This window comes from Corvus moneduloides, chromosome 11 (assembly GCF_009650955.1).
Source record: "Corvus moneduloides isolate bCorMon1 chromosome 11, bCorMon1.pri, whole genome shotgun sequence".
Classification (NCBI taxonomy): domain Eukaryota; kingdom Metazoa; phylum Chordata; class Aves; order Passeriformes; family Corvidae; genus Corvus; species Corvus moneduloides.
Genome location: NC_045486.1, coordinates 18,202,894 through 18,224,850, shown reverse-complemented (window position 1 = coordinate 18,224,850; position 21,957 = coordinate 18,202,894). Strand labels below are relative to the sequence as shown.

Here is a 21,957-nt window from a genome sequence, read left to right as displayed (position 1 = left end):
CTAATGGAGCGGCGTTGGCCAGAGCTGGTGTCAGGATCCTGGCGAGAGCGAGTGGCAGGGGAAGGGGTGAGGCCCAGAGGTGAGGCTGTGGTCGCCTGTGTGTGCAGGCATGCTGTAATCAGGACGGGCTTTGTGGGAAGTGAGTGGCCATCCCAGAGTGGAGATGAGCTGTGTTCTGTCAGGGCAGGGCCACTGCTCTGCTCCTTGGGCTTCCCCCGTACTCCCTCCATCCCTTCAGAGGCAGGGAGGTGATGCTGTCGGGGTGAGGAGAGGGCTGGGGCACATGCAAGGAGCCAGTGAACCAATCTGTACAGGACAAGTCCTAAAGAGCCTTCAAAGTGCTTCTCCCAAGGACTTCTGCATGAAGGACGGAGAGGACAGAAGGAAAAGCACTGTGCTCACCGGGAACATGGTGGTACCAGCCATCAGAGCACAGAACGGGGATCCTGGACCAGAAACAGCCATGCTGAGCCAGTGGGATGCTGAACAGGAGCCAGTGGGACCTGCCAGAAGCAGCACTGAGCTGGTGTGATGTTGGGATATTTCTGTCTGGATCTCTGGACTCTTCTCCTTTGCAAACTACAGATGGGAGCAGAGAGATGGGCTGGGAGGAGACAAAGAGGTGCCCAGGGCAGAAGTAATGTACTGGTGAGCAGAAGGGTGAGGAGGCACGAGACTGGGTGGAAGAAGAAGGCTAAGAAGACTGCTCAGTTGCTAAATGAACAAATGCTAAATCCCCAGGGTTTTGGGATGACCTCCGCTTGAAAGATCAGAAGATCCCAGCCTGCAGGTTCCTAAACAGCCTGGCCACCCACCTGTGTGCTCGAGTGCTGCTGGGACCCTGGGGGCTTGGCTGCTCCTGTGGACATGGTAGTTTTCTGCATAGTTCCAATAAAACTTTGTAATTACTGATCCCTTAAACACTAATGCTCTCTCAACAGTGTTGGTGAGCAGGTTGTGGTGGAAGGAGGGGCAGGAGTAGACATTTCATGGACCAGTCTAAAGGAGTCCTTGGTACCTCACTCTAAAGACTCAGAAAATGGGTGGTACTCCAGTTTTGCAGTGTGTAACATCGGGGTGAGTGTGAGCCAGAGCACGGAAGAATTATTAGCTCTGGCCTAGGTTTTGTGGTTGAAAAAGGACTGTGGTCAGTGTTTTTACAAGCTGCCAGCTGCAAGTGCTGCATCCTGAGTGATGGGACTGCCAGGGCTGGGCTCTCGCAGCCCCTCTGGGCTGTCAGGCACATGCTGGGAGGCTGGAGCAGGCCTTGTGCTGGTCAGCACCAGGCTTTGCTGATTTGAGCTCTCTGGAAAACTGTGAGCATCATAAGGAAAGGATCCAGGCCCCCGCCGTGTTCATCATGTGTTCATCCTTGGTGACAGGAGGACAGGATGGGACTGAGATTCACTGCACCCTTGTTGTCCTAGCTGAGGTGTGAGGTGCCAGGGGAGACAGGAGTCAGTGTTGGACACTGGTCCCCAAAGCTGGTCCTTACCGCAAAGCTGGTCCTTATCCCTGCACACACTGGCACAGGTCCCTGTGTGCCAGGGCCACCAAGCTTTGTGCTGACCCATTACTTTACCCTGCAGAGTCAAGGAGCAGGAGGGAGGTGTGGCACGGAGCCAGGGGTGTAATGGTAGAGATGGCTGCCAAGAGAGGACAGTGTATTCCTTGGGGAACATCCATTAGGTTTCCCAACTCCTGCCTGTCAGAGAGGCTTTGCTCCTGTCTGTTCTTCCTTGCTGAGATGTTCTGCCTTTCAGGCTGCCTAATGAACTGCTTCGACAGTCCAAACCGCCTTCCAGTGCTCATTTGGATCAGCAATGTGGTGTGGGATCCTTTCTGAGCATCAGAAATGTGTGAAAAGCAGCAGCAGGACTTTCCTGGGTAAAGGCAGTGGGATCCCTTGAGGGCAGCACGGATACAAACCTGAGAGAGCAAGCCTCAGCTTTCCTGCAGAGATAGGAGAATTGCAGCCAGCCTAGAAGAACTCTCCTGGGCTTTTTCAGGCTGGTGTGGCCCTGAAAAAGCCCCTGGGAGCTTTTCTGACACTCCCTGAGCTTTCCCCCAAGCTTCAGTCATTATCCTCAGCGGAGGATGCCAGTTTGCAGGAGCACTAATGCCTGGGAAGCTGGTGTTGGCAGTGGAGAAGGGGAAGATGTTCGAGGAGACAGACAAGGATGGTAAGGCAATAAGGGGTGGGTAACACCCACTCCTGGTGCTGGGGCCCAGAGCAGCACTTTGTCTTTCCTTCTGGAGGAAGATGTGGTGCTTAGATGTGGCACATGCTCTGGCATGGGCTTCGCACTGTCTCAGCAGATCAGGTCACACTTGGATCAGTGCCCTTGACTGGTTTGGGCCTGGGTGCAGTCAGCTGCATCTCTTTACTTTCCCAGACATTCCCAGGTCAAATTCAAACCTTCCTTCCCATGTCGTCCCTGCCTGGGTGCAAGGCCAGGGGTGATGGCAGCACCTCAGCTCCACCCTCAAGGTGCCACTCACCTCTGTGTCTGACACCGACGCACCCCATCACCCCCTGGCAGCCCCCGGTGTGGCCGGCACGGCGTCCTGGGCCCATCAGGACACTGTGCTAACGTGAGGTGACAGGGCCAGCGGTGGCGGGTGTGGGGAGCGAGGGCACAGGCCAGCGGGGCCTGTCACTGCGCATCCGTCACCTCCGCCAGCCGCGGGCCACGGATCGCACGGAGCTGTGCAAGGTCACTGTAAGGAGCGGCGCTGGGAGGCTGGGCTGGCTCAGGAGAGCTGCTCTCCCAAACACTCTCCCCTCCTTGGATGGCGTGGGGGGGGTGGTTTTAGCAATTTATTTGGGGGTAAAGTCGAGTTTTTGCTGGGATAAAAGCGGCTTGTTTCCTGGCCGAAGAAGTCGAAGGATGTGTGCTAATGTGGTCCCAATGCCACAGGGTTTTTACCCTCCCACCAGTCACAGGGCTGCCAGCAGCTCTTGGGACCAGGGTGCTCAGCCGTGGGAGGGGCTGCAGGTCTCAGAAGGATCCTGGTCCCAGTGGTGGCTGAGCTGTGCTCCTGCCCACAGGGTAGCCCCAGCCTCTCCTGTGCTGTATGTGATGGCCACATGCTCCTGCTCCAGCTGTGGATGGGATGCTGGTGACTGGCATATGGGTAGGATACCCTTATCCATCTGTGGGATCAGACAGGTATTTTGGAGGGGGCAGAACCACTCCCTGTTTCAGTAAGAGGCAAGGGTGGATGCCAGGGAAGGCAGTGCAGGTGACACGAGTGGGGGGGCTCCATCTGCAGGGAGCACCAGGACTAAGCCAAAATCAGGGCCAATCCCATCCCTAGCAGTGCCTTTCCCCTGTATCTAAACCCTGCTTGTTCCTTTCAGGGTCTCGACATGCCCTCATGTCAGTTGGTGCTGCTCCTTCCCCAGCTCCGAAGCATCATTTTGGGGTCCTGCCCTCCCAAGGACAAACCACTGGCCACCAGCACATTTAACTCCCTTGCCAAGGCCACCTGAAGGCCATTTGATGGGAACAGAGGCTGCCAATCCAGTGCAGATTGCCTGGCTCTGTGTGCTGGGCCTGCAGGAATTCAGGGCTCCCTCAGATCTCAGCCTCCCACCGCTGTGTCTGTGAGCTGCGGGGTGGCTGCACACTGCTGCAAGGGCAAGGAGACACTCAGCCCAGTGTGAGCTTAAAAAAATAGGCATTTTTATTCCAATGGAACTAGAGAATTACGACCCAGGAGAGGGGAGGATTACTCACATTTATCGATAGGCTGATTAGGTTACTGCCTAAATAGCTGTGCTTGAGCAGCGCGTGTCCGCCTCAAGGAGAAGCAGCGAAGGAGCGCGTGGTGCATCGGAGACCTCAGTGTCCTTGGTGGCACGGAGAGCTCTGAGCAATGCGGGCTGGGGTGCTGTGTCTCGTCACCTAATCCTGCTTTGACGATTTACAGCTTCTCGGGAAGCAAAAGCTTGTAAGGTTTGCTTGGCTGCGTGGCTGGTCAGGCGCTGAGCTCCATCCCTCCTGCGTGGCCATGTTTGGGGAGAGGGTGTGTACCCCCCACATGTGATGGGGTCACAGTCCCCTGCTCCCAGCCATGGCATATTGATGGGGACCGCCATGGGCTGGGAGAGGATGGTGGCATCACCATTCTTGAGGGTCCTGGCATGAGCCAGGACAGTGTCCCACTTGTCACAGCTATCCCTTGACCTGGTCTGTGGTAGTGGTGTCAGGTTGGGCATCTCATGCCTGGGGATATGGCAGACCCCCAGTTCTGGTGTTACATTAGGGAGGGTGGGTGCCCAAATGAAGGGGCGTTTCTCCAGCATGCTGGGTTCATCAGCGTTACCCTTGTGCTAACACGGCCATTGCCAGTGGATTATGCAGGGTGCTTTTGCTGGGCACCAATGTGCCCATGGCCCAGAACCCACCAGGAGCCCATGGCTGAAGCGGTTGTGGGTGATGTCAATCACTCCCGTGGGTCGTGGTCAAGCCAGGAATTCAGGATGCCCAATAATCCTGTTCTAGCAGTGATGGAGGAGACCAGCTCTTGGGAGGCCTCAGATCTGCTCCCAGCTCTCTCCCACTAAGACACAATGGGGGTGTCAGAAAAGACAGAGCTGATGGACTCTGAGTCTGACTTGAGCTGCAGGACCTTGAGGTGTTTGGGGTCAGGGAAGTCCTCGCCGAGGGCCAGGTGAATCTTACCGTTCTGCGTCTCCCTGATGGGCTCAAGGAAGACAACATGTTTGTTGGCACTGGCCTTGCGGTTTGGCCCATCGGTGGCAGGAGGAGTGGTGCTGAGGATGGAGGACTGGGCGCTGCACTCCTGCGGGGGGCTGAGCGGGGCCGGCTTCTTGCAGCAGCCCAGGCAGCGGCACGGCGTGAGGTACAAGTAGATGATCACCAGCAGCAGGCTCACAATGCAGCCCAGCAGGGTTGTGAGGCCAGTGCTGAAGGTCTCCTCAGCTGGCTTGGGGTAGAGGACGGTCACGTTGAACTCGCACATCCTGCTGAAGTTGTAGGGGCTGTTCATGGCCAAGCCTACGTAGACCCCCGAGAGCCAGGGCTTGGCTACGGCGATCCTCAGGCTGCTGTTGCGATAGACCTCCAGGGAGTGATTGCTGTTCCCAGGGTGTTTGATGGGCTCGTGGTTAGGGGTGATCCACATGTAGGTGGTGGTTGATTGCTGCAGGCTGGTGTTACAGGTGAGCAGGATGGGCTGGCCCACCATCACCTCCAAGTGCGAGAGGTCTGTGTCTTTGGTGCTCGCCGAGCAGTTCTCAAACATGTGGCTGTGTTTGAGAAACTTGATCAGGGACCGGGGCACGTTGTCAGACACCTTGCAGGTGTGTTCCTCAAAGAAATCTTTCACAGAGCTGAAACCTTGCTGATTCCAGCGCTGGAGCATCAGGTAGAGGGGGCAGCTGCACCTGATGGGGTTGTTGTGCAGATACAAGCCATTGCCGATGTTTTCTGGCAGAGCTGCCAGCACCTCCACGGGGATGCTGCTCAGGCTGTTGGAGGAGAGGTCCAGCGTGCGCAGGTTGTAGATTCCCAGCCCCTGCACTGCATGGAAGGGGAAGGTGGTCAGGTTGTTCCAGCTCAGGTAGACTTTCCGCAGACCACTCAGCTTGGCAAAGGCGTTTTCATCCACCCGCATGATGCGGTTGTTGTAGAGCAGCAGCTCCTCCAGGCTCACCAGCGCCTCGAAGTAGTGCGTCTCCACGGCGTGCAGGTAGTTGGAGGACATGTCCAGGTGCCGCAGGAAGGAGGCATTGTGGAAAGCCCGCGGAGAAAGGTTCCGAATCTGGTTGTGGCTGATGTGAAGGGCCTCGAGGTGCGGGAGGGCGGCCAGCCAGCGGTCGTGGAGTTGGGTGAGGGCGTTGTGGCTGAGGTCCAGCGTGGTGGTGGTGGGCGGCAGTGCCTGGGGCACCCGCAGCAGCATCTGCCGGCTGCAGCTCAGTAGGTCGGAGGTGCAGATGCAGGCGGCAGGGCAGCGGTGGGGCTGTGGGGAGGCTCGGGGAGCGCGCAGCTGGAGCAGCAGCAGGAACAGCTTTGCCACCCGCGGCCAGAGCGGGTCCACGGGCACCGGCGAGGACATTGTGGTGAGCAGAAGCCTCTGTACAGCCCGGCGGCACAGCCAGGCTCAATGAGACGCGAGAGAAAATCTGCCGCCGTCTCCCTTCTCGCCCCCAGTGCCGGCTTGGCTCTGCTAAGCATCCACAGACGCCCTTCTGCACCCCGCGAAAGAGGATCCCGATTCCAGCCGTGGGGCTTGAAAAGACCTACGGGGCGACATTGCCGTGCTCGGCTCTGCCGCGGCTCACCCGAGGCTGCCTCGTACCTGTGCTCCGGCCGGCCGGGGGCTGCCGGGGGTCGGGCGGGAGCCGGCGATCAGCATCAGGGGGCTGAGGCGCTCGGGCGCTCCGGGGCTGTGTGTCCGGCTGGGCGGGCGCCTCGCTGCCTACTGGAGCTGCTCATCCCTAGAGTGCGAAGTTTCTCAGGGCTCAGCGCCGCCGGGGCACGTCCGCACGCTGCAGCCTCCGGGAGCCCCGTCCGGCTCCCTCCCGGGCAGCATCTCCGGGAGCCGGGCGCGCTCCGGGAGCGCGGTCCCGCTCCTGCCCCTATTTACGCGCGGGCGGTGCGCGGCGAGGGGGCCGGGCGGGATCCCATTGGCCCCGGCGCGGGGAGTGGTGGCCGCGGCGGTGGCCCTGGCCCGGTCCCTGGCCCCGTCCCTCGCCGTGGCCCTCCCTGCGAGTGGGCAGAGCGATGCGCAGCCAGCACCGACCCCGCGCGGTCGCTTGTCCCCAGGGGAGCTCAGGACCACTTCGGCCGTAGCGGTGTGCAGCCGCCGGAGAGCCGCGACCGGCTGCAATCCGTGCAGCGGCTGCTCCGCCACTGCCCAGCCTCTGGCAGAATGCTGGAACAAACCCGTCACCTCTGGGAGCCCCTCGTGTCCCATCCTGCACCCGGGCTGGGAGTGGGGATGGCGGTCACCCCCCCCGGTGCTGCTTCTCTCCCAGCCGTGGTTCTTCCCTCTGCCCTCGTCCTCGGCACCCCCACGAGCTGGGGACCCCCCGGCACCTCCGGCCTTGGGGTGAGCAGGGGGCCTGAGCTCGGCAGGGTCCCCAGGGCAGAGGGGGTGCCGCGGGCTGCTGGGGGGAAGGAGTGGCCATAGGGTGAAGGACACGCAGGAATGTCATTATCCAGAGCTCGGGCGGTTAGTGGGAAGAGGAGAGCTGGGGAATTGGTTTCCATTAGGGCAGCAAAAAGCTAATTTGGCGGCTGCGGCTGCTGCGAGTCAAGGGGCTGTTAACCCCCTGTGCCCCGGCTCAGCCTGTGCTGAATGGCTGCTCCCTTGCCCCTCCTGCCGCTGGAGCAGCTCTGCTTGCCCCTGGGGCGGCCACGGAGCCAGCTCTGCTCCTTGCCAAGGGCTGTTACCAGGCTGCGGCACTGGTGCCCGATGGAGACACTCATTAAGGCGACCTTCATCTGTCCTGGCTGTCCCCACTGAAGCCAGGGAGAGCCACGACTTCTCCCTCCTGCCTTGTGGGGGGACCTGCTTGCCCTGAGGGCACGCTGAGCTGTCCCCTTGGTGCAGGCGGGTCCCAGCCCCTGGCGTGAGGCTCTCCGGAGGATCTCACCCGAGGTGCTGTGACCGAGGGCAGCACTGGCTGCTTCAGCCGCCCTGCAGCAACCCAGGCTCAGGCACTGGCCCGAGGGCTGCAGCCTCAGCAAGTGCTGAAGCACCACATCGATCCCGGAGCCTCTGAGTCAGGGTGGCAGAGGAGGAGGAGGATGGCTGCTGCTCTTTGGCTGCATTTGAGCACATTCCCCTGGGCTGAGGGGACACCAGCTGGGGATACTGGTGTGCGATACTGGGTTGTCTGTGGTCTGAGGTCTGTGTCCTTTGGCAGGACCGAGCGCGCGACCGCGGTGCTGCTGGCGGATCCCTGCTTCCAGCTGCGCTCCATCCAGTACCTGCTGGGCCACGCCGAGCCCTCGGCCCTGGCAGCGGCTGCCCCGGCCACGGACAAGCGCCACTTCTCCCTGCACACCTGTAAGTGTTGGCCCTGCGCTGGGAGCTGGGCTGTGCTCACCACCCATCACAGCTGGGGAGGGAGGAATGGGGCTGCTGGTGTCTGTGTCCCCTGCAACATGTCCCAGCCCTTTTAGTCCTGGGGACAGGTGTCTGTGCCCTCCTCCACCACCCCAGCAGTAGCACTTTGGATGGGAATGTATCCAGTGCCAGCCAGTAATTCTGCCCTTCTCAGTGCCCAGTGCTCCCTGTCCTGGCTGGTCCCTAAGGGCAGCCGCAGCCCCCCGTGCATCACTCAGCAGCCTCAGGGCAGCCTGAGGGTCCCACCCACCCCACACACGCCCAGTTTGCCCCCCCAGACACAGAGTATATCAGTGCTGAGGAGCTGGCAAAGGTGGAAAAGATGCTGAACCATCTGAGTGAGGAGTCCAAGCAGGCGGCTGCTACCACACTGGTGAGTTCTCCCCCTGCCCCAGCCCTGTCCCAGTCCTCAACAGCAGGCCTGGGACACGGGGCTTTGGCTACCACTGCTAACTGCCTGGTAACCCCCACAGCCCACCAGTGAGGAAGACCTGTGCCCCATCTGCTACGCACACCCCATCTCGGCCATCTTCAGGCCCTGCTCCCACAAGTCATGCAAGTAAGTAGCTCCCATGCCATGTCTGACCTCCACCAGGATGACTTCCAGCCCCTGGCCCTGCCCTGTGCCATGTGGATGGGGGCTGATGCTCTTTCCTCCTCTGTCCCAGAGCCTGCATCAACCAGCACCTGATGAACAACAAGGACTGCTTCTTCTGTAAGGCCACCATCACGGGGGTGGATGACTTCACCAAGCCAGCCAGCTCCTAGGGCCCAGCCCCACACCACGGGCTCCCCCAGCTGAGCAGGGCAGCCCCCCCACCCCACGCTGGCTTCTCCCCAATCGCTTGCCCTGCTCAAGGCTGTGGGACCCTCACCCAGAGGGTCAGGACCCAGCACGGGGCAGCAGCGTGGGGTGGGAGGGCTGCAGGGTGGGAGAGGCCGGTGCCCAGCAGCCTCTCTGCCCCGTGGGCCGTTCTCAGGGAGGGGAGCCTGAGGCCTCAGCTCTGCGGCAGCACTGGGAACACACAGCAGTCCCGGGGCCAGGGCAGGGGGGCTGGGCTGGGCGTTCGGGCTGTTAACTTGCCCCTGGCTGGGGGCTGATTTCATGAAAAGCAGCATTAAATTATTCTTCCTTATGTGGTGCCCTGAAAGAGGGGAAGGGGAAGCCAGGCCAGCCCTGGTGAGTGACCCGGTGTTGGGGCCGCACTCAGGTGATGCTTAACAGTAAATGGAAATATAAATATTTAATCCAAGGATAGCTGGGAGCGCAGGGCCTGCTGGGGCTGCTACATGATGATGCGTGGCTCTGGCACAGACTCGGCGATGGATTTGTGTGGCAGCACATTGGCCCCGTTGAGGTAGAGCTCGTCGTTGACGATGACATCCTCGCCCAGCACAGTCACGTTCTCCATGCGCACCTGCCCAGAAAGGCCCGGTCACATCCCTGGGCTCGGGGCCCAGTGCCAGGCTCCTGCTCCTGCCTGCAGGGACCACATCCCTGCAGCCGCAGCCCGAGGAGGTGGGAGGGCAAGAGCTGAGTCCCGATCCCCTGCAGGGACACCCACGTCCTCACCCACTGCCCCACGGAGCAGCTCCAGCCCACGATGCAGGACTCCAGCCAGGAATGGGACCGGATGCGGGCCCCTTCCAGCACAGTGCAGCGTTTGATGCGCACCCCGTCCTCCACCACCACACCTGCCCCGATTGTCACATTGGGGCCGATGACACAGTTTGCCCCAATCTTGGCACTGGGGTCCTGGAAGGAAGAGGGGCCATAACAGGGTCAGGAGGGCACACAGCTCTTGACATAGCCCATGCCACTTGGCTAGCCAGGGAAGAGGGCACAGCTTGAGGATGGCAGCGAGGACAGCAGTGGGACAATGCAGAGAGCTCATGATGTGCCCAGGGCTGGTGTCCTGGGGGCTGGCACTTACCACCAGCACATTCCCTACGACACCAGGCCCCGAGTGCAGCTTCTCGGGGTGCTGAGCCCGTAGCGCCTGCAGGTACATGCACATGCCCGTAAGGAAGTCCTTTGGCTGCCCAATGTCCATCCAAAAGCCTGTGGGGACAGAGCCACGGTGACAGCCCCCAGCGTGAGGGTGGCAGTGCAGGCAAGACCCCTGATGCTGCCTGCACTGGACACAGGGCCTTACCCTGCAGCTCCATGGCGTAGAGCTGCCCATCCTGTGCCATGGCTGGGAAGATCTCCTTCTCGATGGAGGTGGGGCGCAGCTGCGAGGACGGGGTGCAGGGCTGAGCAGGGGGCACAGACCCCCAGCCTGGCCCAGCCTGGCCCAGCGTGGCACCCTGCCTCGTACCTGGATGCGTTGCAGGATGCCAGGGCTAAATATGTAGAGCCCAGCATTGATCTTATTGGACACAAAGACGCGCGGCTTCTCCACGAAGCGGCAGATGCGGCCGGTGTCGGCCTCACACACCACCACGCCGTACTTGGCCGGCTCTTCCACGCGGGTCACCACCAGCGAGCCCTCGCCGCCGTGCTGCCGGTGGAAACGGGCCAGCGCCGCGAAGGGGAACTCGCAGATCACGTCGCTGTTGAGGACAAAGAAGGGCTCCCCGTCCTCGGCCAGCAGGTCCCGCGCCAGCGCCAGCGGCCCCGCTGCGCGCCCGTGAGTGACGCCGCAGGGACGTGGTGAGCCCAGGTCCTGCTGGCCTCACCTCTGCCCGTCCCAGAGCCCCTCCCAAGCCCCCAGGCCCTCTGGATCCTCACCCGGCCCGCTGTCCCTGGTCCTGCCCATGTCCATCCTGGCATATCCCTCCCGATGCCCCTGCTCCTCCCGGCCGTACCCATCCATAGTCATGGTGTCCCACTCCCGGTGTTCTCCACCCCCACCCATCTATACCCACCCTAATGCCCACGGTGCCCCCCTCCCAACGTCCCTAGCCCTGCCGTACCCATCCCGGTATCCCCCCAGCATCCACCCTGCTGTCCCCAGACTTCCTCCATCCCGCCTGCACCCGCCCCCCAGCCCCAAGCCCTTGCCCGAATCCTACCTGTGCCCAGCGGCTCCTTCTCGTGGGACATGGAGATGCGGATGCCGAGCTGCGGGCACAAGGTGAGCGGCGGGACAGGCCGGGTTGCGGGGAGAGGCGGGGGGAGGCGGAAGGGCCCTTACCCGTTGTTCTTGCTCCCGCATGGCGGCTTCCAGCGCGTCCGACATGTAGCTCACCGCCAGCACCACATGGCTGACGCCCGCCTGCGGGAGCGCGGGTCAGCCGGCGGCGGGGCGGCCCCCGTGCCCCCCGCGCCCCGCGCCCCCACCTGCCGGAGAGCCTCCAGCTGGTGGAGCAGCACCGCCTTGTTGCAGAACTCCACCAGCGGCTTCGGCCGGCTCAGGGTCAGCGGCCGCAGCCGCGTCCCGAAGCCGCCAACCAGGATCAGCGCCCGCATCCCGCGCGTCCCACGTCCCACGCCAGCGCCCGCACCGACACGTCAGCGCCGGGCGCACCGGGCGCGTCACCGCCCCGCCCGCCCCGACACAGCCCCCGCCCCGACACAGCGCCCGCCCGGGCCCCGCCTCCCGCCCCGACACAGCGCCCGCCCGGGCCCCGCCTCCCGGCCCCGTAACACCGCTCCCGTAACACCGCCGCCCGGGTCCTACCGCCCGCCCGGTTCTCAGTGCCCGCCCCGCACACTCCTCCGCCCGCCCGGCTCCCATCGCCGTATGGCCAGGTCGTTGCTGCAGCCACCGCACCCTGCCCGGAGCTGGAGCTCCCTCGGCACGCAGCAGCGACGAGGCGACCCCGATGACAAGAGAGCAGCGGCACGGCAGCACCGGGCGGGGACATTCACCCGAGCCCCCCACCCCCGTCCCCGGGCTCAGACGGTGGGAGAGGCAGGCACGGCACACCGCGGACAAAAACAGATCCTTTAATGGTTTTTGGTTCTCTGTGAAGCACAAACAGGGTGGTTATTCATGTAAAAACAAACGGGGCCAAGGCTATATACAAGCTGTGGAGTGCCACCGTGGTGGTCCGAAGGGGAGCGGGGGAAAGGCAGCTCCCACTCACTGAGCGCCGGCAGCGTGGCCCGTCCGTCACGGCCCAGTGAGGTGGGGAAGGGCAGGAATGAGCGCGGGGGGACAGCAGGAGGCTCTCCAGGATCTGCGGCCTGGCCGAGCACAACCCGCGGGGACAAGGACATGCAGAGGTGGGCGGTGATGGGCTACGCTGGGGCAGGACCAGGGAATATACGGCTGTCGTGGGTACCTACACCCCAGCACTCACCCAGCCTCCCTCGCTCCTGCAAACCTGTTCCCTGAAAATCCTGCGAGTCCTGGCACGGTAGGGACCTGCAGGAGCGATGAAGTAACCCAGTGCAGAGGAGCGTGCCATGGATAAAGGTCCTTGTCCAGGGGGTGGCAGGGGAGCAGTGGCTTGGGCAAGCTTTGAGGAGCTGGGAGACAGGCAGAGAAAGCGGGCAGCTCTCCTGTCCCCTTCCACGCCAGTGCCACGGACCTGTGCCTGCTGTGGCAGCGAGGCCGAGCAGCCGCGCGTTGCAAGCGGCCTCTGCGCACATGGAGTCGGCACACATGCGACATGCGAGTATTCCCCAAACAAACTTTCCTGAAGTAATTTAAAAAAACCCCAACCCCAACCCTGGCCTTGTGGGTACACAGGGTAATGGTAATGCCATGGAACGAAGTCAGTGAGAGCAGGAGAGAGCAGCCAGGGCCCCAGCACAAAAACAGGAGCTGAGGTGGAGCAGGGTACGGTCCGGTACCACCAGGCCACAGTATCAAACATTAATTCCTCATCAAAGGAGGCTGGAGGACATTTATTTTGGGAAAGACTGACTCCGTGAAGCAAAGCTGAACAGTCAGGCAGTGGTGCTGAACAGTCAAGACAGTGGCACTCACTGCTCAGCTAGGTCACCCAGCATCTGGCCCCTGCAGGCCCTCAGCGAGGAGACAGGGATCAGCCCTAAGCCTCAGCCTCCCCTTCCACCACCCCCAGACCTGATGGACGAGCAGGGCCTGGGGGCAGAGGGTCCCCGGGGGAAGAGGGCAGCTTTGTGCTAGAGGGACGTACTCTGTACTTTACAGGAGGGGAAGGGTTGAAATGGTCCAAAATGCCCCGCTGCACAGCTGGGGTCATGTTAACTGCTACAGATAGTATTGCTAGCCCACGAGCTGAGTGCTTGCAAGTCAGTGGTCCAGGGCAGAGTCACTCCTGCAGAGCCCTGTGCCTGCCCATGCCATGCCACCAGGGAGCGAGCAGACCCCAGGCTCGAGCGCAGCTCCAGGTGTGTGGCATTCCCTCCCAGCCACAGCTCTGCCAGGGGTTGCATTTGGTCATTTCATTTCCGTGTTTGGGGTGGCTACTCACAGTGCCCAAACAGCAGAAAAAGGCAGCATCAAAAGCAAAGCCCCATCGGCAAAACCCAGGGCAGAGCCAGCAACACCGAACACAGGGACCGGCATCTGACTTCTCACCAGTGGCCCCACAGACGCTGCCAACCATTAGGCAAGCGCCCTTTCCAAATAACTCAGGAGAAATTCAAAGGGGAGGCTCCTGAGGCAGGAGGCGCCTGAGGCAGGAGGCTCCTTGCACCAGAGCTCCAGCCTCGTGAAGAGCCCTCTCTCTCCCCTATGTCCAGGTCCTCCCTCCAGAACGCACATGTGATGAGCGAAGAACCAGAACACCTGACACCCAGCAGGCACCTACAGAGCCTCCTCCAGAAGGCAGAGCGAGTGTGGTCAGAACTGTCTGGTCAGCACGAGGAGTTCTTCCATCCTGCCTCACCTCAGCTCTTCTATCCAAGTACATTTTAAAAACAATGGAGCAATACAGTTATTTAAAACCAAATTTGTCTGTGTTTTTCCTGTGGTAGTAGGTGGTCTTGTCTGCTCCTGCCACCAGGACAAGAATAAGAGGCCACAGCCCAGGGCTACTGGTTTTCCTCACGCATCTGTTCCATGATGTTGATGAGGCTTTCCAGCCCGAACACGTAGCCCATGTCAGGTCCGTCGTGCACAGTGGGGTCGTCACGAAACCCTTTGAATGTGCTGTGTGCAAAGTCAATCATGCGCACGTCCACCTTGGGCTGGGCCGAGGAGCCGGGCTCTGAGCTGCCGCCGTCCTGGAGGCTCTCCGGGACAGAGCCGTCCACCCGCTTCAGGCGCGCCTCCGGCCGCCGCTCCCCCAACATCCCCGCCCGGCTGTCCTTCCCGTCGTAGATGATGAGGAGAGAGCTGGAGTAGAAGCGGTAGGAGGCCTGTCTCTCCAAAACCGCCTTCAGGCTCCGCAGTTTGGCCAGGACAGGCTCAAAGAGGTCCTTGCGCAGCTCAATGCCATTGTGGAGATACTGGTAGAGGGCATTGCGGAAGCCTTCGATGGAAAGGCCGCGGCCATAGTATTTATTCCTGCATAAGTAATGCCCTGTGTCCAGCTGATAGACCTGGAACACCAAAGGAAATGCACATCAAGTGGGAGCAACAGGCTAAGCCCCGAGCTGTCCTGCACTGACAGGGCAGGGGGAACTCATCCTGTCCCCCTTATGATTGGAGCAGGAACAAGACGCAGCTCTGGCCATTCCCTGAATCCCAAAGCTCATGGGAGCAGCCCGGGGGCATACTCAGGATGCCTGAGCATCAGTCCTCTCCCAGGACACCCAAAAGGTGGCTCATCAGTCCCAGTGCCCCAAAAGGCATGGCACAACTGACCCCAAGAGTTTAACAGCAAAGTCTTACAGCAACTCCAACAATCCCCTGGCAGTGGGACCTGCCAACATCTATTGCCTTTACGTGGCAAGTGATTAATGAGGAGCCCTCATTGCTTCAGAGTCCGTGGGCAGAGATCTGGGTTACAAGATCTGGTTCCTTTGGCAGGTGAGGAAATGAGCGATTATTGCACAGCAGCACCAGCAGCAAACCCTTGTGCACAGGGCCCAGGCACAGCAGAGCAACTTTTTAACAATCAGTGCAGTACAGAAGGAAATGTCGGACACCTCCATCCCCGGGCACTGTCATTCTGGCTGAACATTAAGCCACAAAAATAATTTTATTAGAAATCCCCTAACTGTCAGTTAACAGAAGAGCTCTGGACAAACACACCACCTCAGGAAAAGAAGGCTCCTTTGTTTTAGGCTTAGAAATGAAGACAAAAATAGCATGAATGCTGGTGTACCTACCTGCAGTGGGAAGTTCAAATTCAGTGCTCAGCAGGAAACACTAACTGGGAGGCTTAATGGAGCTGTGAAAAGGAAAGAGCAGCATCTGCAGCCTGGGGGATCCCTACCTGCATCCCACACACACGCACACCCAAGGTGGCTGAAGTGCTCTGTTCACACTTCTTCATCTGCCGAGCAGCCTTCTCCTCAGAGGCATCATCTCCGTGCTGTCTGGTCCCCATCTTCAGATCAAGCACGCAGGGAAACTTGAAGTGATGCACCACATTCTCCAGCAAGAGGAACTCTGGGATATGAGTCAAGGAGAGCTTACCCACCCAGAGACACCCCAGGGCCACCATAGACAGGGACTTGGGCCAGCAGGAGATAGGGCTGGGCAACAAACAAATAGGAACCAAAGAACAGACAAGACAAACAGCTTGGTGAGTTGAAGAAAAGGACAAAAACCAAACAGTGGACCCAGGCTTTGACAGCTGGTAGAAGGAAACAGCCTAGAAAGTAGAACAGCCAACAGCAGGAAGGTCACGTGCATGTGTACTGGAAATTCAGAGGGGAAACTGAAAAGCTAAACACTGGTGTCAGGAAGGACAGAGTACAGTAGGAATTGCTGATCCATTAAGAGAAAGCTTAAAGTCTAATCAAATCAGCCATCTGACCATATGGATAAACAATACAATCCCCACAGACTGAAAACTCAAGGGTCAAGTAATGGCAGGGTTGGCCTGTCCAGAACAGCAGCACTGCCCAATACACAGGGGGGAACTGGGGAGGTGACAAAGCCAGGAAACAGAACAGTAACAGGAGCTCTCGGTCACCAGCACACAGTGGGCAACCCCCCCCCACAACGGGGCACAGCACTGAGAACACACTCCAGGCAGTCTGTACAGCAACTTGTTCCAAAAAGGGGAAAAAAAGCCCCAAAAGTTTGCCCTAAGGAATCCCACAGGGCACAGATCAACATGTTAACATTGAAATGGGAACCAGAGCACAGCTGGATTAAATCTGCAAGAGAGAAACTGTGTTTGGTTTAGAAAGAAGAACTTCATAAAAATAAGGAAGTGTGCTTAAAAAGGAGAGGGCAGCCAAAGAGAATGACTTCTCTGCAAGTGATGCAAGCCATTTAAAAATAAAAGCTGGAGTCTCCAAGCACACACTTGAGAACTGGAGAAGGAAGCCCATGCACTTAAAATGATGAAGAATACAGCTATTAAAAGTAAGTTTGTTTCTATGTGAGGAAAACAGAATCCAGGTGAAACAAATTAACCCCATAAGCTGGTAAGTCCAGCAAAAGCAGGAGGAAAGGCACAGAAAAAAAACCCCATCTTCAACCATATGAAGAAGTCAGGCACACTGCCTGGAGGTGCAACAACACGATCTTTAAGGTTGGTGCCTTCCAATCCAAACCATTCTATGATTCATTAGTGTCACAGTATGGGAAGCAGGAAGGAGCAGCGAAAAGGAACATGTAACTCAACTGTGGTTGTGTGAGAGACAGAAATGCCAAGGGAAATGCAGGCCTGGCTGCCTCAGGCACAAAACGGGTAAGGCCAGGGCAGCAGCAGCCTGACACACCCAGCTGTGCCTCCCAAAGGATACTGTACAGCTTCCGGTCCTTGGACTCCGACCGCATGCGGCTCAGCTGCTGCTTGTGGCAGCGCAGGCTCCAGGGGTTATAGCTGATCTTCTCGGAGCTCAGGCCGCTGTTCCCATCCAACATCTGAAATGGAACATCTGAGTGGATGTGCAAGTCCACCCTGGGACTCTTTGTTTCCTGGATGGTGCTGGTGTAAAGACAGAAGAAACCAGCCTGTTAGAATGCAGGAGTTCTTCACATACTTACGACTGTCACATCCTCCCTTGGCACACAACCATCTCCTGTTCCTTCTCCTGCTGCACACAACACAAATCTTCTTAAAAGCAAATTCTCACCAATACCCTGGGCTGTGGACCCATGCTCTAGGCTCTGGTTGATGTAATATCTCTGCCAGGCTGTACTCTGCTAATAGATAGAGCAAGCATGAAAACTTGTTTCTGCAGGAGCTCTGGCTGTGGTGAGGCAGCAAAGACCCATATTCGAAATACCCTGGGAAGAATGCCCTGGATTAATAACCAGGTGGACTGAAGAGTGTTCAAATCTACTCTATATGCTTTGGTTCCACATCTGATACACTGCCAACGGTTATCTTGTTGTGTCAGAAGCATTTCATCTGGATGAGTTGGTCCTGAACCTGGCAAAATTCCTGACACAGTCTGCAGTGCCAAAATGCGCTGGGCTATCAAGTGCACAACAGCCTGGCCACCTTAAGGAATTGCAAAACACCCTCAACCAAAGGAGTAAGGAAGAGAGATCTCCTGTTCTTCATGTTGTCACTGGGCCCTCCAAGTTTTACCTTTCAGTGCTGTCACTGGCCAGGCCAGGCTTCTCCTCCTTGTGCTCGGTGCCACTGCTTGACCTGTGAAGGCTCCGGCGCGAGTGCTTGCGCCGTGGCTGGTCCCTCTCTGGCAGATCATCCTGCTCCAGAGCCTCGTTCTCCACATAGGGATAGGCCACCAGGTTAATGTAGCCATCACTGTCTCCCTCAAAACAGACAGACACCACACCTGCCAGGAAGAAGTAACACATCAGTTCTCCCGGTGAGGGAATACACAACCATTAGCAACCAAATGTTCAGCAGAAGAGATGAAAATGTAGCTCACAGAGCAGCAAAGCAAACCCAGAGCAATGAAAGAGGGGGAAGCTCTGCCACTGCAGGAAATAAGGACAAAAGTGCAGCTGGTAGGCTGAGGGTGTGATTGATTTCCTTCCTTCAGTCTTGCAGCAAATGTCGTCAAACTGGAGAGAGTCAAGTGCAGTCTGCCAAGATGCTGAGGGGAGCGAAGCATGTGAAATAATACCTGGTTTGTTTGCGTAAGTACCTATGTCCCACTGAAGCATTCCTGCTGTTGACAGGAGCATCACTGGCCAAGCAGGACTGTGCTTTCTCTGCTATAGCAGCTTTCCAGCATCAGAGCAATGAAGTACAGAGCCCTAAGGCTGAGGTGACACCTACCACTCTTACCGTAAGTCAGCCAGTCTCAAAAAAAGGACCTGCAAGGGCCCAGGGCTCCCTAGCAAAAAAACCAGGGGCCCCTAGAAGCATAACTACCTCTGCCAAGTACAGGCAAGCAGGACCATGTGTCCTGTCCAGTTTTACCTTTAGAAGACTCCTGGAAAGCACCACAGTCCAAGGGAAGTTATAGATCTTTCACAGCACAGACTCAGAATATATCTGGCCAGCCACACAGCAGGACCGCTGACACTTCCAGTTAGGGCTGACATCTTCATTTCTGGGACTGCCCCAGCCCTGAAAATGAGGCCATCAGCCCATCTCCTGATGTGCAATGACAAAATGCTTCATTAGCTTGTCACTAGTATTGACTAGCTGCCAGGAGTATCAAATGACAGATGCACTGAATCAAATGATTCACCACAAACGTGAGAAAACCTTGTCCTGCTCAGCTGATGCAGGCCATCCTGTTCCTGTCCTCCCTTTCTCCTTATCTACACAGGACAATGCTAACAAGGTTCAGGGGGCTCAAACACAACTCCAGAGCAGCTCAGGACTCCAGAATGTCACTACATAAATGCCACTCCAAGTGCTGCCTGAATGTGCTCTTCAAGATATCTCTGTGAAGTCTTACAGTAATATCTGAGTGCTCAGATAGAAAATATCCTCTCCCCCAGGTCAGTAGGAAAAATTTCTGGTACTATTGTGAAACTGCATAGCATGAAATCTCACACTGGGATAGACATGCACATTCCCCTGCCATTAGGGTACCAGGAAGTATCTGACCTCAAGAAGACAACAGTCCATCTGGACTATCAGCTTCATTGGTTTTAAAAACACCCCCCCAGAAAACACTCACATCATATGGATTCTAGGAACTACACAGGCTTCAGTGGCGTTTTTGATGGGATACTAGAGCACTGTGTGGCCCCAGAGTGGCTGGAGGGTAAGAGAAGACCCATCTGTTTCAGACTGCACCCCTCACTCATGACCTGTGTGTAGACACTGCTTTGAGACAGTCAGGCTGCAGCCAGATGCAAAGGCAAGACCCTGAACAGATGGTGGTCCCAGCTGTCCATAAAGCACCACCTTCCCAGTGCCACATGGAGACAAAGCAGCAGAGGGAACAGGAACACTGAGCCCCACAGAAGGCTACCTGACCACATCACCATCCTGAACACAAATGCACAAGGCCGGAAGCCTATCGAGCTTCTGAAAGACACAGCTGAGCTGCCAATCTCCTACTACGACACAGGCACTGGAAAATTCCACTCCTTCAAAGCAGCTGGGGACAAGGCTGCACCTCAGCACTGGGAAAGCTGTACTTCCTGCTTCAGCAGCTTGCTGCTATGGGTCCATAAAGAGATTGGATGAGGAAGCAATAAATTATGGAACTGGAACGTGCAAATGCTCAGTCTATGATCTGGCCTCATTAGGTCAAGGCTGCAACTGACAATAACTTGGTAATAAAACTGCTTCTGTTATGCATCCATAATCTTAAACTATGGACTACAACTGTCACACTGCATGCTCTCTGTCTAGAAAGAGGAGCACATTCAACTCTGTGTGCCTACAAAAAAAAAAAACCTTCCTCCTTTCCAAGTGCTGCTATCAAATTGCCAGCCTGCAAAAGAGTAAAGTAGAAAAGTAAAGTAACACCAAAAGACAGCTGCAGGAAAATGGAAGGGCAGGTTCTTGAAAGCTGTAACTGCATTCTGGAATGCCCAGAGGCCTCACCTTTGTATTCAGGTGTGAACTCCTTCATTTCTGGGGGCAGGGACTCATAGAAGCGCTGCTCCCTGGTGATGAGGGGCTTGCAGACAGTGTGGTCGTCGTAGCGCATCATGCTGCTGTGGCCGCCCACCTGGTGAATGAAAGGCTCCAGCAGGACCCCCCGGTCTCCAGATCGAGAGGCATTCTTGCCATACTTGCCCACTTCCATGGTTTGACAAACACACATTGCGTTGGGCACCTGTTGCACTCCTGGAGCATGGGGAGAGCCACATGGGCTGGGAGGGGTAGTTCAGCAGCAGTCAGGCAGCCACAGGGGGGAAATCCTGGCAATTTGCTTCCTTGCAGTGATCTGAAAAAGAAAAGGAGATTCCTGTTAGTAAAGGACCACTTACATTCACTCCCTGTTTACTTGGAGAAGCTTATGGTATTTATTTATATCTGTATCCTCTGTATCCTCTTCTGTTTTCTGTTTACATCCTGCTTGTTCCAGCATGCTCCTCACCACCTCTTTAATCCTACAGGTAAACAAACACTAATTCAGAGGCAGTCCCATGCAGAGCTCCTCCAATAGGATTGACAGCAGACAGGCAAAGAAGGAGATATGGCTATTATGAGCCTCCCATCTTTAGAAAATACTATTTCCTTCCCTGTTAGTTTTATCAGTAAGGCAGTGGAGCAGACTGAGCTACAGCCCACACCTGCGTATCAGTAATGGTGACTGACACAGGCAGTACAAACATTTCCAGAATCTGAATTCCACTCCTTGTGCCTCTGCATTTTTAACATCTAAATGACTAAATAATTCCTGCTCACCTGCTACTGTCACACTGTTTTCTCCTTTAGGGCTCGCTGACATGAAAGATGCAGAGTAAGACAGTCATTCTGTCACTGTGTGTGTGCTGGAACTGAATGGATTCTGCTCAGATTCTCTCCCTTATTACTCCCAGCCTTTCAGGACAACGATTTTCTAATACTTTCACAGCACCTATACACACAAGAAGGCTCTGATCTCTAGAGGTAAGCAAGATATATCACTAAATCCAAAGGAGATTACAAGTGCTTTAGAGAGGCAGATGCTCTTTTAATGTTTGCAGAGTGCCCGGTATAGCCACAGGATGATTGAAAAGTAAAGCTGCCCAAATTCTCTCCAGATGACTTGCCCTTTCCAGCTTAGATCACAGCTGCTCCTGAGGCTGCTGGGGAAAATGTCACAGGATTTCCTCACAACGATGAGTTATCCAAATGTTGGTTCAAGAACCAAGTGGTGACTACAGCTTCCGAATGCATCAAATTTCCAGTTTCTTCGCACAGCAACAGCCAAGGGCAGCAATTTAAGAACTGAGGGATCTTGGAGGCCTGAACAAGGGACACGGCTCGGGTTGTTCCTCATCCGGCCGCGGGATGTCTCTGCAGCTACACAACTCTGCCAGGCCGGGGGAAGTTCTGGATGAACACGAGCTCATCTCCCCTGCTCCAATTCAACCATGTCAGAGATGAAGCTCAAAAGACTCAAAAGGAGGGGCGATACGTCAGAATATGTTTAACCCAATCTAACCCAAATTCCCCACAACAGGACAGTGCTTCTCTCTCCTTGTCTGCACATTCCCGCTCGCTTCCTCGCACTGGATTTTTGGGATAGTATGAGTGTACGTACATTTGAGTTGAATCATCTCACTGATCCCACGAAAACATTTCCTTTTGTGGTTACACGACCACACCACCACATTCCGTGCAAGGGAAATAATGTGAATATTTAGCTGGCTTTTGAAGCAGAGGCCAGGGAATAGGAGGGAAAAAACCCCACAACACAAATGGTCCCTCTCTGTAGCAACTCCTGTCAAAGTCTGTTCAAGGCATCCCTCAAAGTCTGTCTCCCAAACTCACTCAGCGCCTAAGCTGTATCACAAACAAAAACAT

At 57.1% G+C, this 21,957-nt stretch overlaps 4 protein-coding genes across 10 annotated transcripts in view; 1 reads left to right on the top strand and 3 right to left on the bottom strand.

Moving 5' to 3' along the window:
* The window catches only part of RNF123 (ring finger protein 123), a 47,887-nt gene extending 38,645 nt beyond the window's left edge, over positions 1-9,242 (top strand). For 3 of the 4 annotated variants that reach the window (XM_032121276.1, XM_032121275.1, XM_032121277.1), the window contains 4 exons: positions 7,904-8,046; positions 8,385-8,479; positions 8,580-8,665; positions 8,775-9,242. In XM_032121276.1, coding sequence (XP_031977167.1) covers positions 7,904-8,046; positions 8,385-8,479; positions 8,580-8,665; positions 8,775-8,874 — 424 coding nt within the window. In that variant the 3' untranslated portion in view covers positions 8,875-9,242. Of the gene's footprint in view, positions 1-7,903; positions 8,047-8,371; positions 8,480-8,579; positions 8,666-8,774 lie in introns of those variants that run through there. The other variant, XR_004242464.1, reaches the window with a different exon arrangement.
* On the bottom strand, positions 3,668-6,602 carry AMIGO3 (adhesion molecule with Ig like domain 3). The gene has a single exon (XM_032121287.1). The coding sequence runs from the start codon at positions 6,085-6,087 to the stop codon at positions 4,570-4,572; it is 1,518 nt and encodes a 505-aa protein (XP_031977178.1). The 5' UTR covers positions 6,088-6,602; the 3' UTR covers positions 3,668-4,569.
* An 89-nt stretch (positions 9,243-9,331) lies between the features above and the next one.
* Positions 9,332-11,572, bottom strand: GMPPB (GDP-mannose pyrophosphorylase B). Its single transcript, XM_032121289.1, has 8 exons — positions 11,393-11,572; positions 11,247-11,327; positions 11,125-11,173; positions 10,428-10,729; positions 10,263-10,341; positions 10,041-10,168; positions 9,680-9,862; positions 9,332-9,524 (listed from the first exon to the last, which is right to left on the bottom strand). Exons 1-8 carry the CDS (start codon positions 11,519-11,521, stop codon positions 9,393-9,395), a joined length of 1,083 nt encoding a protein of 360 aa, XP_031977180.1. The 5' UTR covers positions 11,522-11,572; the 3' UTR covers positions 9,332-9,392.
* A 408-nt stretch (positions 11,573-11,980) lies between these two features.
* The window catches only part of IP6K1 (inositol hexakisphosphate kinase 1), a 37,089-nt gene continuing 27,112 nt past the window's right edge, over positions 11,981-21,957 (bottom strand). For 3 of the 4 annotated variants that reach the window (XM_032120621.1, XM_032120622.1, XM_032120623.1), the window contains 5 exons: positions 20,044-20,389; positions 17,650-17,860; positions 16,856-17,040; positions 15,370-15,545; positions 11,981-14,530 (listed from right to left, as the gene is read on the bottom strand). In XM_032120621.1, the coding sequence (XP_031976512.1) occupies positions 14,021-14,530; positions 15,370-15,545; positions 16,856-17,040; positions 17,650-17,860; positions 20,044-20,266 (1,305 nt within the window). In that variant the 5' untranslated portion in view covers positions 20,267-20,389 and the 3' untranslated portion in view covers positions 11,981-14,020. Of the gene's footprint in view, positions 14,531-15,369; positions 15,546-16,855; positions 17,041-17,649; positions 17,861-18,453; positions 18,631-20,043; positions 20,390-21,957 lie in introns of those variants that run through there. The other variant, XM_032120625.1, reaches the window with a different exon arrangement.